General features: G+C 52.6%; 1 protein-coding gene across 2 annotated transcripts in view; it reads right to left on the minus strand.

Annotated features, from left to right (window-relative positions):
* The window catches only part of FAM3D (FAM3 metabolism regulating signaling molecule D), a 31,294-nt gene that overhangs the window by 11,988 nt on the left and 3,709 nt on the right, over positions 1-15,597 (minus strand). The window contains exons 2-6 of one of the 2 annotated variants that reach the window (XM_033132760.1): positions 15,180-15,335; positions 9,773-9,823; positions 7,900-8,007; positions 4,616-4,636; positions 918-1,035 (exon numbers count right to left, since the gene is read on the minus strand). In XM_033132760.1, the coding sequence (XP_032988651.1) occupies positions 918-1,035; positions 4,616-4,636; positions 7,900-8,007; positions 9,773-9,785 (260 nt within the window). In that variant the 5' untranslated portion in view covers positions 9,786-9,823; positions 15,180-15,335. The remainder of the gene's footprint in view (positions 1-917; positions 1,036-4,615; positions 4,637-7,899; positions 8,008-9,772; positions 9,824-15,179; positions 15,336-15,597) is intronic. The other variant, XM_033132759.1, reaches the window with a different exon arrangement.

A 15,597-nucleotide genomic window follows, 5' to 3' on the forward strand; every position in this document is an offset into this window, starting at 1 on the left:
CCTTCTCCATCTCAGGCCAGTGGTACTCAGGACTGACCTCTCTCCCAGGCTTGGACAAGCAGAGCTTCCTGTGCCTCTGGCCACAAGGATTGGGCCAGGCACGGTCATGTGACCCAGGCCAGCCAGTGAGACCCAGTCTTGGGACTCAAAGGGATAATTCAGAGGGGAAAAGCTCTCCTCCCTGTGGGGTGCTAGATAGGGCTATTATGTCAACCCAGCTGGTAGCCAAGCTCCTTTACCACATGATGAAGCTTATTTTCAATTGAGAAAACGGAATCTAATGACAGGGACAGCAGACCTGAAGATGGTATGAGGGGGAGGCTGATGACTTGGTTTGAGCCCTTGGATCTGGCTGGTCCTGGAGCCCATGGCCTGGCCTTCTGGGTACATGAACCACAAGTTCCTTGCTTTGCCTAAGCAAGTTGGAGTTAGGTTCAGAATCCTGACCAAAACACCCATCTCTGTCTTCTTCTGTAGGGTAAGCTTGCTATCCCAGGGCCTTAGCCACCTGGCTTTGCTCTTGCACCCGGGTGGAAGTCTGGCACCTGCTGCCTCCAGGCTTTGATGCCTGGGTCTTGATCTTGAACCCTCCCCACAGGCATCTCCCTTCATAGGAAGCCCAGCAGCTTGGCTGTCAGACAGACCTGAGTTCAAATCTTGCCTCTACCACCAGCTAGACGTGAGATTATCGTTTCACGTCTGGGAGTGTTGGGGGATTGAATGAGATGATACTGTAAGCACTTAGCAAGGTGCTGGCAGACATGGAAGCTGTTAGGAGGATTGTTGTTTGTGACCCAGAGTAAAAGGAAGCCTGTGGAAGGTGTGGGTTGGTCTCAGGGACTGCGCCACCCCCCGCCTCAGAATTAGCTAATGAATGAATGAAATAAATGAACCACCGAAGTTCCTCTTGGACTTACATGTGGTCTTCGAAGCATATGGAGGGGCCCACGACGTTGGCGGCCCCGCTGCAGATTTTAAACGCAAAGAAGTCGTCTGCGCAGGGCTTGCTGAGGCTACACTTGTACTTCACGACCCCTGGGGAGGGAACAGGCCAGGTGTGGTGGCAGCAGCTGTGTATCGACCACCCCAGAATTCATTTTGGGGCACTCCCATCACAGCCCCAGCACAGGGCGACTCAACGCAGGCCCTGGTAAGTGCATGTGGAGTGATGAGTGGTGGTTAATAACAGCGGAACGTGATGAAGAGATTCTCTTGAGAACCTTTCCCTGGGTCACAGCAGCCTTTTGATCTCCCAGAGGCCCCTGTTGACAACTCCTGGGGCCCTAGCATGGTGGGTAGGAGTGTCTTTCACCAGTGGATTCCCTTGGGCAACTCTTCAACCTCTTTGCACTTCAACTTCCTTACCTGTGAAATGGGAGAACTATGGTGCCTCCCCCACTGGGTTCTTGTGAGGAATACATGAGCTCAGGTTAATATTGACTATTCTTCTTCTTATCCTCCAATCAGCACTCATTTACTGAGCACCTGCTGTGGGCTGGACCCTGGGATACAACAGGGAATAGGTAGGTTGTGCAGGCCCTCCCACTGGGTGCTTAGCAAGGTCTCAGAACCCAAGGACCCACTATGGAGCACCTCTGGTTATTGCGGCTGCTCTTAAGACATACTTTCTCTCCACACGGCCAGCCCAGGAGGCCGGTGAAAGGTGGGACGTGTAGATGGGACTCCCAAACACAGCCTCTGAGTGTCAGCTGTGCTCTCAGTCCAGCAGGTTCTAATTTATGTTAATACGTGTTTTTAACACCACCTGACAGTGGGGCAGGTACTATTGGGCAGGATGGGTAAACAGGAAATTAGGGGAAGTTCACCTGCAAAGGGAAGGCGGTGGTTAGGTAGCCTCTTTCTCTTCCAGCCCCTGTGCCAGGTGTCTGGCGGAGCTGTGCCAATGTGTGCTTGGAGCAAACCCACAGGCTTCCTCAGAGAAGCTGGCACATGCCGAAGGCTTGCTGTGTGCTAGGCACTCTGGCAAGTGCTTTGTATTTATTATCTTGTTAAACCATTTCAATAGCTCCTGTGCCTGGCACACAGGAGGCAACAATAAATATTCCTTGAATGAGCAAACAGAGCACTGGGCTGGGCTGAGCCAGAGGCTGGGACAGACGGTTAGCATGTCCAGTGCTCTTGCCAGCCTATAGGGAGCCTTGATGTGAATCAGGAGAAAGCGCCCCCTTAGCGGGGAACAGAACCCACTGGCGCAAGGCTTGGCAAGCCCACGACACCTCTGAGTAGGTAAAGGGGCCCCTTCCTAGGAGTGAGTGTAGCCCACGCCAGGGCACCCTGTTGGAGTCTGCCCCCCTCAGCTGCGTGGGCAGCCCTGGTGATCTGAGCGGAATTCCTGTCCAAGGCTCTGCGCCCGCTCACCCCTGACTTTCAGCACACCCACCTGATGGGTGTAACCAGAGCTCAACCAGGACATAATCACCAAGAGTGAGAGACGGAGGAGAAACACCCTGAGGGGCTGTTCCGGAGATGGTGGGCGTCCAGACCTGTGGCTCAGGAGGGAGGGCTGGAGACGGGGACCTGACTCCCCTTTCCCACCCTCTGGACAGGACCCTGCACAATGGGGCCCAGCCCTTGCCAGCGGCCCTGGCAGAGGACGAGGCTGGGGAAGGGTCTTGTTCTCCTGTGAGCCTTGGAGCCCCACTTCTGGCCACCTGGCCCCTCAGGGAGAGGCCAGTTCACTCTTGAGACCAGAAGTTGTCACCTATGACGGACAGGTTGTGTCAGGCCTTGGGGACCACCGTTGAGTTTGCACAGAGCCTAATCAACTGCAGCTAAGTCTGATAAGCCCAATGTCAACAGGCCGGCTTAAGCAGGCTTTTCCAGAATTGATTTTCTGACCATCCAGTTTTCACGGTCCAGCTGAGGGACGAAGGGGACGGTGCCCAGGGGGGTGTCAGCCACTGGGAGGCAGGGGATTTGCTCTCTGGGTTTGGGCTTGGGGGCCGCCCTCACCAGCTGCTCAAGCCCTGTGGGAGCCTGTAGTACTGCTGCTCAGGGAGTGAAACCGCCCTGGAGGAGGGCGCAGTCAGGAACTTGGGCCTCCCTTCAGACCTGCTGTGTGACTTGCCGGAAATCTCTCCCTTCACCTTTGTCCACTAACATGAGGAAGTTGGCTTAGATCAGGGCTGTCAAAGAGGTTTCCTCTTCAGTGTCAATGGCTCTACTGTCAGCGGCTTAATAATAAAGCTCTTGAGGCTCCCTGTGGGCTTGGCGGAGAGCGTGCTGGCGTCGACTGGGGGTGTCTACCGCGGAGGGGGCAGGGGGGAATGTGTGCTAGCCTTCGCCCCCCCCCCCGCAGGTGATGTCTGAGTGTTTGTTCAGCACCGAGATGTTGTGACTCTGTCGACTTCACAATATGACTCAGGAGGCTTCAGGGAGATGGGATTGGGGTGTGGGGTGAATGATTTGTGTTGATTTTCACAGTCTTTGCTGTCTGTGACCCCTCGGTGCACTGGGCCTTCCATACCCTCGCAATCAGGCAACATCCCATTCCTGGAGCTATATCCCTCTTCAGTCACCACCACGTCTGCGTGGGAGGGCGGGGCCCGGAGGTGTGGCCTCTTGCAAGGAGGTGTTGAGAGGTAGGCTCTGGACTACACCGGGAGGTTGACTCCTACTCCACCACTTACAGCTATATTGCCTTGACCAAGAGAGTTCACCTCTCTGAGCCTCAATTTCCTCATCTATAAAATGGGGATCATTCTAGCACCTACATAAGGTTGTGGTGAGAATTGCATGAGATGCCTGTAAAGTTCTGAATACAGTGTCTGGCACACAGTAGGCACTCAATCATTGTTACTCTTATCATCGTCATAACTATCTCCCCCTTCCACCTTGCCCACACCTGGAGAGCTGGGGTCCTTGCTGCTCAGACATCTGCAGTGTCCAGCATGAGGCCTGCAGCATTCCTGCCCTCCCAGTGCTCCCTCCCCTCTCTGCTCCTCACATCACTGATTCTGCAGCCAAAGTCTCCACTGGATTCCCAGCATTCCTGCCTCTAGGCCTTCGCATGGGCTGTTTTGTCCTCCACAAGGCACAACTGAAGAGCCACCTCCTCCCTGATGCCCTCCCTGACCCCATCCCATTGGAAGGGGGTGGCCCTCCTGGAGCCCAGAACACTTGGCCCCACCTCTCTTGGCACAATTAGCACTTCAACTCCAACAGACAACAGCCCCACCTCCTGTTTGCCTCTGGGGGTCCCTCGAGTACCTGGCATGCTGGTACTTTGGAGCAGGGGCCATGAGCCAAGTTCAGGGTCATTGCAATGGTGATCATAAGAATTGTACCTTTCCTCAGGGCTCCCAGCTGGGTGAGAGGACTCAGAGAAGGAAGGCAGGGGTGGGACACAGTCCAGACTGCAGAGTACAGGGACTAGGGAAAGGACACAACTGAGCTGTTCCCATCAATCTGAATGGCTGAAAAGGGGCTACCCCTGCCACAGGGCTTGGGGGCTTTAGAAAGTACCATTGGACCACGGGAGGTGAGATCTGGACAGACTCTGGAATCAGAGATTTTTCTGGAACCTGCAAGGCTGGGAGTAGAAACCCTGAGTCACCTCACTCCAAGGCAAAGGGGTGACTGGGGAGATACTCACGGATCTTCTTGGAGTCTGAACCTGTTGGAGAGAAGACAGAATCTGGTTAGAGAGAAAGTGCTTTGGGCTTTCGCCTGCAGGATGGAGGTTGGGGGCTGGGGACAGGGGAGTTGGAAGAAGGGAATTGGGAGTGGTGTTGGCCTGGCCAAGCAGAGTCCCCTTCCCATGGCAGATGCTGAAATGAGCTGAAAGTCCCATCTCATCTGGGAGCCCTCCCTCACGTGCTGCTGCCACCCCTTCACTCACACACACACACATATGCCCATGTACACGTGCATACAAGCACAGACGCATGCACCTACAGTTAGACACACTCATGCACACACACATACACATGACTCTAATAGTTATAAAGAAGCAGGACTCCATTGTGAGAACCACTGGAGTTTGAGCCCTGACTCCTGGCTGTGTGACCGGGTGTGAGTTCTTGCCTCACAGAGGAGGTCATCACACCCACCCTTGCAGGCTGTGGAGAAGATCCAATGAGGTCAGGCTGTTGGTGCCTAGCCCAGCGTCTGTTGTCCTGGCCTAGGGAAGGGCTGGAATATACAGCTGTTGTTCAGCCATGTCAGAGTGTCCCTTTCCTGACTCCTCCCAGTACCTACTGCACTGGGCCTTTGGGCTTTTGGTCCCTTTCTGACATTCACACTGTGTCCTGGTTGTTTCTGCAGTTCTATATCAGGTATCCCACCCTACCTAGTAAGTCCTAGAGGACAGGACCCCAGTGGCCACAGAAATTCTGGGGGAGAGAATGCTCTTTTTGGGGAGGATCCTCACACTGACACGCTTTCCATTTGGACCTCAAGGGTCTATTCATGCTGGAGTGTCCCTACTCCCTGCCTCCAAGGCCCTCGAAGTAGGATGGGACCCAGGCTGGGCCACTCAGAATGTCCCATTCCTCTGGGGACGGAGCCCTTCGCTGGGTTGATATACAGAAGTGCCTCTTTCAGCTAAGCTGGAAGATGAGCATCTGGAGAGAAGGTCTCCATCACGCCTGCCTTAGAGAGAAAGCTGCCCACGGAATGAGGTTAGGTACCAACAAGCAGAGCCCAGTGCCACAGAGACTCTGAGGCTTTGTGGGGGCACCTAGATCCAGCCATATCTGAAGCCTCTATCCATGGACTTCCCAATTATATGACATGAGATATCCCATTTTGTTTAAACCAGTTAGAATTGGGTTTATCACTCCCATCAGAAAGAACCCTGCCTAATTTGTCTGGTAAATCAGGAGTTCTTAATCTCCTGATGTATGTGCTATGGACCCCGATGGTAGTTTGGAAAAGCCTATGAACTCCCCTTAGATAAATTTATTCCCACTTCTCTTGAAACGGCACATCCTGCTATACCGACTACAAGTTATTAAATTGTAAAATAAAATAGATTGGATTAGAAAGGAAATCAACTATATATCAATATACAATAAAAACATTAAAAATAAATTTGTGCTGTAGTAATCGATGTGCTTCTATATTAATGCCCCAAATATAAGGTGGGGATGTGTGCAGCCAGGGTAGGAACCTCTGAAGTAAACGAATGTTACTACCGGGTTTTGATGGCCACTTTTCCCACTGGGTATCTTTTCTGCCACAGTAAGCTTTTCTCTAGACTCGGAATCACGCTCATGTACTCTCATTTTCGTAGACGCTGTAATTAAGTCTGTTTGTCTCCCCGACTCAGACTATAAACTGGGGTCCAAGTTCCTCATTTCAGGGTCCCCGAGACCTAACACAGAGTAGTGGCTTGATGACCGTTGGTAGGAGGTAGTTGAGATTTGAGAGGGAAACAATTTCTGGGGTCTCCTTTCAAACGCTGTCCCCTCTCCCACCTGGGGCTGGGGCCCCCTCCTCTAGAGGACCCCCTGAGCTGCTCTCCTGCCCTGAGCCTCCTGCACTGACCTGGGCCCATCTCGTCCAAGACCATCTGCACAGCCAAGTCAGCCCTGGGCCCGGGGACGTGGTGACCACCACGCATCTGTGTAACCCATCCTGACCTTGGTGTGGGCCACTCTTGATAAGAAGTCGGTAAGGTAAGGGATCTGTGACCCTCCACGGAGGGGAGTATGTGTTAAAGACGGGGTGACTAGCTTCCTGCTGCTGTGAAGCTAGGAGCTGGCTTGGGCCACTGCCGATCATTATGTTTGACTGTGGTTCTTGGTCTTCAAGGAGGACAAGTCCAGAGGTACATAAATCCTCTCCCTTTCTCTTCTTCCTTTGAAAAGATTTAAAACGGGGAGACTTGGGTTCCCATTCCTGTTCTGACATCTACAAGAATCATTTGGGCAAGTTTCTTTTATCTCCCTGAGCTTTTCTTTTCCCAGACCACACATAAAACCACAACATGAATTCATGCATGAGTCCACTCCACAACCACACCATGGATGACCCCAGGGGGCATTTGTGCAGATTAGAGGAGACTACCCATGGAAAGCAGCTAGAATCCATCACCCGTCCATCGTCCATCCATGTACCATCCAGCTGATCACCCACTCACCCATCCAATTTCGTTGCATTTATCAATGTTTCCCGAGCATCTGCTCTGCACCAGGTGCTAGGGAGTGGATGTACACAAAATAAAATCTTTGCCTTTAGGAAGCTTACATTCCAGAGGGTGGAGATAGACAACAACCAGGTAAACAAATAAATAAATGACATAATGATGTATGACGATGATGCTCTGAAGACAATAGGCTGACGTCAGAGAGGCTAAAATAGGAGTGGGGCACGGCCGCAGCTGGGGTGGTCAGGGAAGCCCTTTCTGAGAAGGTACCATCTGAGCTCAGCCTTGAAAGCTGAGAGGAGCTGGGCATGAGGAAATCGGCATGAAGGGCGTTCCAGGCAGAGGGAACGGCAAGTGCAGGTGGAAGCCACTCAATGCGCAGTTTTCTCCTTCCTTCCTTCCTTCTTTCCTTCCTTCCTTCCTTCTTTCCTTCCTTCTTTCCTTCCTTCCTTCCTTCCCTATCTCCCTCCCCCACCACCCTTCTTTTCTGCCCCCCTCTGTTCTCCCTTCTTTCTTCCCTTCTTTCTTGGGTCATCTTTCCAAAGTGGCCCTTGATGCACATGCTTTTGCCAGGGTCTGGGAACACATCTGTGTTCCCCATGGGCTCCAGGCTTTTGAGAGACTGAGGGTTTCCTCTCTCACCTCCCACCCCACAATGGCTGGGGTCCCAAAAGTGGGCCCACATCCTGCCATGTCTCCTGGGTCACCCAGGGATGGAGGGAGGAACAGATCCTTGGCCCTTAGCCCTCCCTCGTCCCCGGCCCGCCCCAGCAGTGAGCTGCACTCACCCAGCCAGCGGGGCAGACCGATGGTTCTCTTGCTGAAGCTGAAATAGCCATAAATAAAGATCCATGAGGTAATCAGGACAAAGATGAGGGCCAGGATGCGAAGCAGATCTGCAGAGCAAGGAGATGCTGCCATGAGACCACAGCACCAGACCACATTGCAAGGCTACGTAGCGAGACTACACGCGAGTTCTTACCACATCCCCACAGTGAGACCACATCGGGAGACCCCATGCTGTAGGTCCACACACACCCATGCTGTGGACCAGTCCACGGGCCCACAAGGTGAGACCAGTGTGAATTCATGCGATGATCAAGTGGTGAGGTCATGCTGCAAGATTACATGGCAACATTCCCCAAAGTGGGACCACTGGGAGAGAAAGGTAGTGCCCCCCAGAGAAAGAAGCTCTAGGGGTGAGGTCTGGGAATCTGCACTGTATCCAGCACCCTGAGGTGGGACCTGAGAGCTGCAGTGGGATAGCAGGAGGCAGGCTCTGCTGCAGACAGCCCTGGGAGGTGAGCCCTGCCACAGGAGTCAGGAAGGCTGTGTGCTCGGGGCAGCCATCCACTGCTGTGTGACCTTGGGCCGGAGCTTGGCCTCTCTGAGTTGGAGTCCCTCGATCTCATAGTGGACATGGTAACACCTTTGCCACTGAACCTATGGCTTGGGGGGTGGGGTTGGCTCCTCACATTTTCCATCAACTCCCCTTGAAAGCCATCACAATAACCACGCAATGCTCCCCACAGGAACACACAGCAGCCTTGCTGAGGTGGTCTCCCCTGCCTCACAGACAGATTGCTCCCTGACCTCCCTACGACCACTGGGGAGCAAGCCCACACATGGCATGGACCACTCAGAGCGCCCGGTTCCACTCCCTTTCCTCACTTTGCCACAAGGCTGAGAAGCGGGCTGCGATAGACTTCCCAGCTCAAGGACTCCAGCAGGTCCTGCCGCCTCCCGAATCCAATCCAACCGTCAGGCCACATCCCCTCACTCCTCACGTGACCGTCCTCTCGGCATCACCCTTCTCCTCAGCCTTGAGTTCAGCTCTGTGGTCTTGTGCTGGTGTCAAGCTACTTGGGGTATGGGAGGAGGCCCCCCGGATCCTGTGGGGGGCGGCTCAGGTCTATGGGGGTCTGTCATCTTCTAGGGCACAGTGTGGCTGTAGGTACCCAGATTTCCCGTTGGAGACCAGCTCACCTTATACAACACTCATTTGTGTGCCAGGCACTGTGCCAACAGCTTTTACATGCGTTATCTCAATTCATCCTCACAGGCACACTCTGTGTGGATCCTGTTGATCGTCCCCACTTTACAGATAAGGAAACTTAGGCTCAAGTGATAAAGGTGGGATTTGAACTCAGAGCAGTAAGCTGACTCGAAACCTTGTGATCTTCATTCCTCACACTGTTTGGGAATGTAAACGCATTGTGTTCATTTCCTACTTGGTGCCTCAGTTTCTCTATCTGTACAGCATGAAGATGCAGACTAGAAGGCAAAGGCTTCTCGTGCCCAGTCCTGTGATGTGAGGATTCTAGAAGACCCCTCTTGAAGCAAGTATTTTGTCCCTAATTTCCAATAAGAGTCAGGTGTTTCTAAGATAAGGAATGCCCAGGATCCCAGCCAGGTGGGGTCCCCGTGCCAGAGTTTCTCTAGCCCTTCAGCTTAGAGGCAGGAAATTGTCTCTTCCATTCTTCTACGTTCTCTCTCCCTGGGTTGATTTCCTCCTGGAATTCTGGCCTGGCCATTTGAGAACAGATACAGCCAAATGACCTCTGAGTCCAAGATGTGCAGATACTGTTGACAGAGAAAGGATTCCAAAACCAATTTTGGACCTCAACCATGAGCCTTAGCACCCCCCAAGCCTGGCCCTACCTGATGCTCTCATCCTGCTCAGGTGAGGAGTGGCTTGGGGTCCGCGTTAGCCTGTGGAGAGAAAAAAATTGCATTGGAAACCGGAATCTGGGGTCTGGAAATGCACAAGACTGAAGAGTAGGGACAGGTACCTCTAACTGAGGAGATCACCGCTTTTTCAGTTTGGTTCCTCACCACCTGCCATATGAAACAGGGGAACACTTTTCTTCCTTTCCCGCCTGTCTCTACCTGTCCTTCATTTTTGCCCCTGAAATTTTATATCCAAAATGTCTTTCTCGAGTGCAGAGATTAGAAAGCAGAGGAAAGTGCAGTCTGCCAGCCAGGGTCTCTTGGAGAATCGATTTATTCACTCACTCATCCATCCGTCCATCCATCCCTCCATTCATCCATCCATCCATCTATCCATCCTTCCGTCCCCCCAGTCAGCTGAGAGACATTGCTCCTGGGAAACCATCAGGGGGAAGAAGCTCAAGAGATCTTTGCTGATGTAGCAAAATGAACTATAATCAGGATCCGCATATCATAGGTGGTTTTGCATGGGACGCTATATATGCATTATCTTCTTTAATCCTCGTAAATCCCCATTTTGGGGTGAGTAAGCTAAGACTCACCACGGTTAAGCCCAGGCTTATTCACCTTGCAAGGGTCAGAGTCAGAATTTGGAGGCAGGTCTCCAGCTGTCCAATTCTCAGAGGGTCCCACTGCCAGGGCTTTTTGTCTTAGAAGGAGAGTTGAAATGGAATTTTCCTCATTTTTTGAGTCCTGGGCAGGGGTAGGGTCATCTTGGGCCCACCTCTCCCCTGTGCCAGCCACAGGGACTGGCAGTTTCCGGTGATTGGGCAGCTTTGAAAACACCCAGCAGGTCTCTGGAAATGCAGGCAAATTCTCAGGGGCTAGTGGTAACTGTCCCAGGCTGAGACTCCCCGCAGCAATGACTTGCTCCCCCCACTGTTCCTCTCCCCTCTCTACCTCAGAATCTTCTTTATCCTAAGAATCTATCTCAACCGACATGGTGTCTAAAGCCCAACTGCCAAGGATCCAGATAGGAAATAAGAGACCAGGTACTGAGGCGGCCGGGTTGGGCCAGTCCTTCGTAATGAAACAACAGCAACAGCACACACAAATCCATGTCTCCTCTTGAGAATTATAAAAATCCTCCCACCCACTCTGGTCCTACCCCCCTAGGGTCTTTTGGGTGAGAAAGCTAGACTGTCGCAACTATCTCAGGGACCCCGCCCCCACAGAAATTTTGTAGAACTTAACTTTCTGAAATTCAGATGACCAACTTTTTTTTGTTTCCATGTACAAAAGTATATTACGCTCTTGAATGTTCTTGGGATGTGACCTACAGTCCAGGAGCCCACGGCCCTGGATGAGGGAGGCTTGAAGGACACACTTGGGGGTCCCTGTGTGTGGAGGATCTCGGAGAACTGGGGTCTCGGCAGGATGGAAGGACAGGGTCAGGGTCAGACAAGAGGGGATGGACAGATGAATGGACAGACATGGGTCTTCAGAGAGAGTGTGAACGGAGACAGGCTAGAGCCACGAAGATAAAGACGAGGAGGAGAGGGAGACGGCAGAGATACAGAGAGAGGCAGAGAGACGAGAAGGAACAAGACAGCAGTGAGAACAGACAGAAAACGCGACCTGTGTACACCCAGATTCAGAGAGAGAGAGAGAGAGAGAGACAGGGGGCGGAGGCAGAGGGTAGGGGCACGTACCTGAGCAGGGGGCTAGCCTCTTGCTGTCATGTCCATGCCAAGCAGGGACTCCCTCAGGGGAGGGACAGGGGTGGCGAGGGCTCTCCCAGCCTGATGTCCCCCCTGCCTGAGTCCCCAACTACCCACTCGGCACCCGCAGGGTTCTCTGCTCGTTTGAGTCCAGAACCAGCTCTCCCTGCCAGCCCCTGTGTGCTGTGGAGTTGGAGCCCAGGGCTGGCTTATTGGGGTGAAGAGAGAGGGAAAGAGGCATGTGAAACAGGTATGCAGGCAGGGTGCGGCCAGAATTCCGTCTGCAGTCACCCAAACCCAGAACATGTTCGTTCCTCCTTGTTCCTGCTGATTGTCACAACCTGTTACTCAGGTTAGGAAGTTCAGGGGCAAGGGCAGAGGGAGAGACGTCTTACTACCCGCATGGTGACTTGATGGGCCCAGGCACAGATATGGTGGTGCCAGGGTAGTGTTGGTCACAGTAGATGGGGTGCGAGGGTGGAGGACGGAAAGTAGGGGATGGGGGTTGGGGGTAGGGAGTGGGGAGGCACGCACTGCTGAGAACTGCCCCAGTCCTCCCTGACTGGAGAGCCCATTGTCTGTCCTTGAGTCTCTCCCTCTGTCCTCCTCCTCCCTCCGGACCCCTTCTGATTTCTGGCCAAGTAGATCTGGCCAAGTGCATAAGCCCCTCTTCCCCCCTATGGCAGGGAGGCCTTATTTCCTGCAGGTCTAGTACAATTCAAGTACTTGAGTATCTGGGGAATTGGAGTCTTGCATAGTCCTGGAAAGTTAGGGTGATTAAACCACCGGCTACAGAAGAAAGCTGAATTTCAGAGAGGGCAAGTGACTTACCTAAGGCTTCACAGGTAATTATAGATTCCATACCTGAAATATTCCCTGAGCACTTGTGGGAAGTCAGGCTGTGCCCTAGGTCTGGGGGAGGTGGCTGTGAGTGAGACACTCCCTGGAGCATCCCGGCCTTTGCTTTGCTAGTCCCTCTGTCTGTGCACCATTCCTCTGCCTCTTTGCCTAGAACACCCCTACTCATCCTTCAGGTTCGAGTGTAGAAGTCACTTCCTCTGGGAAACCTTCCCTGGCCCTCCAAATCATGATTAAACACTGACCTGTGGTCCTGAATAGGTACCCCACCCTGTCCAAAGGGGCTGGCCAATCAGAGCATTGTGTTTTCTTTATGATTGTTTCAGGAAGGGACATGTGACCCAGACAAGGCCAATCAGAGTTTTTCCTGGGATGGATCTATGGAAACTGGGGAGACAGAGGCTCTTTTTTCCTGATGATGCTAAGCTAGACATCTGTAAGTCTGGGCTACTGGAGTCCCTTTCTCAGCCATCACAACATATCAGCTCCTGTTGCAGACAAGTCCCACCAGAAGGTGCAAATGCTAGGGCCGAGCATGGGGGCACTACGTGTGGTTTTGCTCCTGAAAGAATTAGGCAGTAACAGGCCTGTGATGTTGGGAAAGAGGATGGACTTTGGGATCAGACAGACTTGGCTTTGCCACTTAATAGTTGTGTGTTTTGGGACACACCTGTCTGGGCCTGGGCTACCTCTTTTGTCAAATGAGGGTGACATTATTTACCAGTCCTGAAATGGGGGCTGGGCAGGGAGGCCACCTGTCCAGAAGGGGCTTGCTGGCCCGATGGCATCGCCCCACTCACCCTGCTGTTTCCTGCTAGAGCACCTCCATGGCAGGATTCCTACATGGATGTTTGTTCTTTCTGAGGAACCAAAATGCCGTCACTGTATTTGCCTGATTTTTTGTGACATTTCTTTATGGCCCTATAGGAGCTAGGGCGTCAGCTTCTTCCTGTTTCCTGGAGTCCTCTGTGTCTTACCTTTCCCTTGTAGCTTTTCCTTAGGGCCTACCTCTGAGGAAACCAACTCAAAACAGCATAAAATCAATCTGTCCTTCCCTCCCCTCGGCCTTCCCAGTCTTGGGCTCCCTGTCGTCCCACAGCACCACCCTTCTCCCCACTTCTGACCAAGGGCTCCCTGAAGAACTAGCCTGGCCTGGGCAGGGGTCTTTACCTTCCCTCCTAAGCCTGTCTGAGAAGCCCCCTCACCTTTGCGTTACCTCAGGTTGGGGGACAACCTATGCCATGCCACCCCCACGAGAGTGAGCCCTCGTCTGCCTCCATGTCCTCCCAGGAGCATGTTTTTCTGACTTTTCTTCTTGTCTGAACCCCAGGCCCTGGGAACCCCTCCCGGCATCTCTGTCAGGAGAGAGGGACCAGACTGTTTTCTTGGTGAGGTCTTGAGCAAGACTTGCTTTAGCTGATAATAAAAGTAATACATTATAAATACAATAATAAAAGTAGCTACCATTTATGGAGTGCTTGCTCCTCGGATCAGGCTCAGAATCTTACACATACATCTCGCCAAATGCCGGTGAGATGAATCCACTACTGTCTTCACTTCTTAGGGGAGGAGGCTGAGGCCGGAAGAGGGGAGGTACCACGCCCAGGGTCTCACAGCTGTGGTGGCAGAGCTGGGGTTCACGCCACTGACCGCAGAGAGCAGAGGGTGAAAACAGTGGGCACAGCGGCCGGCAGGCCTGATATGGACCCTCGCTCACCGCGTCCCAACAATGAAGGGCATGGGAGTGAGGGCGCTCTGTGTGCCTAAGAACAGGGCTTGACTCTTGAAAAAGCAGGCATTTTAACTGGAGCTCAAAGGACAATTCTACACCAATAAAGTGTCCTGGCTTGAGGGACGATGATTACAGGCCACTGAGCGCTTGAATTTTCCTTCACTGAGCAATTGAACATTTGGGGCAACGATGGAAAATAGCATCTGTGCCATAGCATCTGTGCCTGCCCCATGGCAGACCTACTAAAGGGAGCACAGCCCTTCTGGCTAAAGCAGAAGAGGATGCAGATTCTTTCCCATGCAAGGTTTGTCATCCCGGGAGTGGGGCCACGTGGAGTTGGAAGTGGGTCCTCGCCACAGCATTGGCCTTCAGGAGCCAGAGGAAACACAGTGGAGGTGGCTGACACTTCCCCTTTGCCACAGACAGGCCTGAGACGTCACACAGTCGTGAGCTGAGCAGGGGACCCCTTTGAGCCCACCTGAGTAGGAGTTATTTGGAGACCTCTGGGACATCTTTTTCAAAAATTCTTCTTAATTATTCATCCTACAATATTTCCTGAGAATCATCTCTGAGAAATCACTATGCTGAGGGTAGGAACAGGGAAGAGAACCAACAAGGTTCCCCATTTCTAGAAACACGCAGCGTAAGGGGGTAGGGACAAGCTCGCAGATGGCTATGGTGCAGTGGGATAGGTGCTCTGGTAGGGAGAGCTTCCTTCAGGGGAGCTCCCAGCCCAGGAGTTTGTCAGAGAAGACTTCCTGGAGGAAGTGACATTTGGCAGATGGAGTTCTCCTGGAAGCTATTCTAGGCAGAAGGAAAAGCATATGCAGAGGCTCAGAGGAGAGGCAGAACATGATATTCTGATGGTAGAGACCAAAGTGAAGAAGGGAAGGGAACTGAATCATTAGCATTTTAAGGACTGGGATAATGGCCTTGGGTTTTGTTCTGAGGGCAATGAAGGGCACAGAACCAGTGATGAAACTGGAAGAGGTAGCTTGGAAGAGGTAGCATTTTCTCCAAGAAGCCTTCCCTGATCCCTGGCTCCTGGGCTTTCCCAGCCTCTCTCGGACTCCTTCTACTAACGCACCTTGTTGTCCTGTTTCACGGCCAGCATTGAGTTTTGGGCTGGATTCCCCTCCAGGCAATGGCTCTTGAGTGCCTTCTTCATCCCTGTCCCTGCTGCTAGCACCAAGGCACATAGTAGGTGTGCAGTAAGTGTTCTTAGCAGGAAGTGAGTGACTTTCTGCTTGGGAGAGAAAATAAGGGAAGGAAAAAAAAACACCTAACAGGAGCTCCTCCCTCTGTTTAAGTGGCTACTTCCTTTTTACCCCATCTCCACAGTTTTCTCCAAAGCTGAACTCAGTCCAGAGGATCTGCGCAGACGTTAGAACCTAATTAGCCTCCCCTGGAAATTCAAGCTCAGGTCATTTTCCTCATCATCTCTGGAAATTCTGTGGGCTACATGTTGTCACCAAAGGCAGGGGGACACTAGCTACTCTTCCATG

Source organism: Rhinolophus ferrumequinum, chromosome 17 (assembly GCF_004115265.2).
Source record: "Rhinolophus ferrumequinum isolate MPI-CBG mRhiFer1 chromosome 17, mRhiFer1_v1.p, whole genome shotgun sequence".
NCBI classification, from domain to species: domain Eukaryota; kingdom Metazoa; phylum Chordata; class Mammalia; order Chiroptera; family Rhinolophidae; genus Rhinolophus; species Rhinolophus ferrumequinum.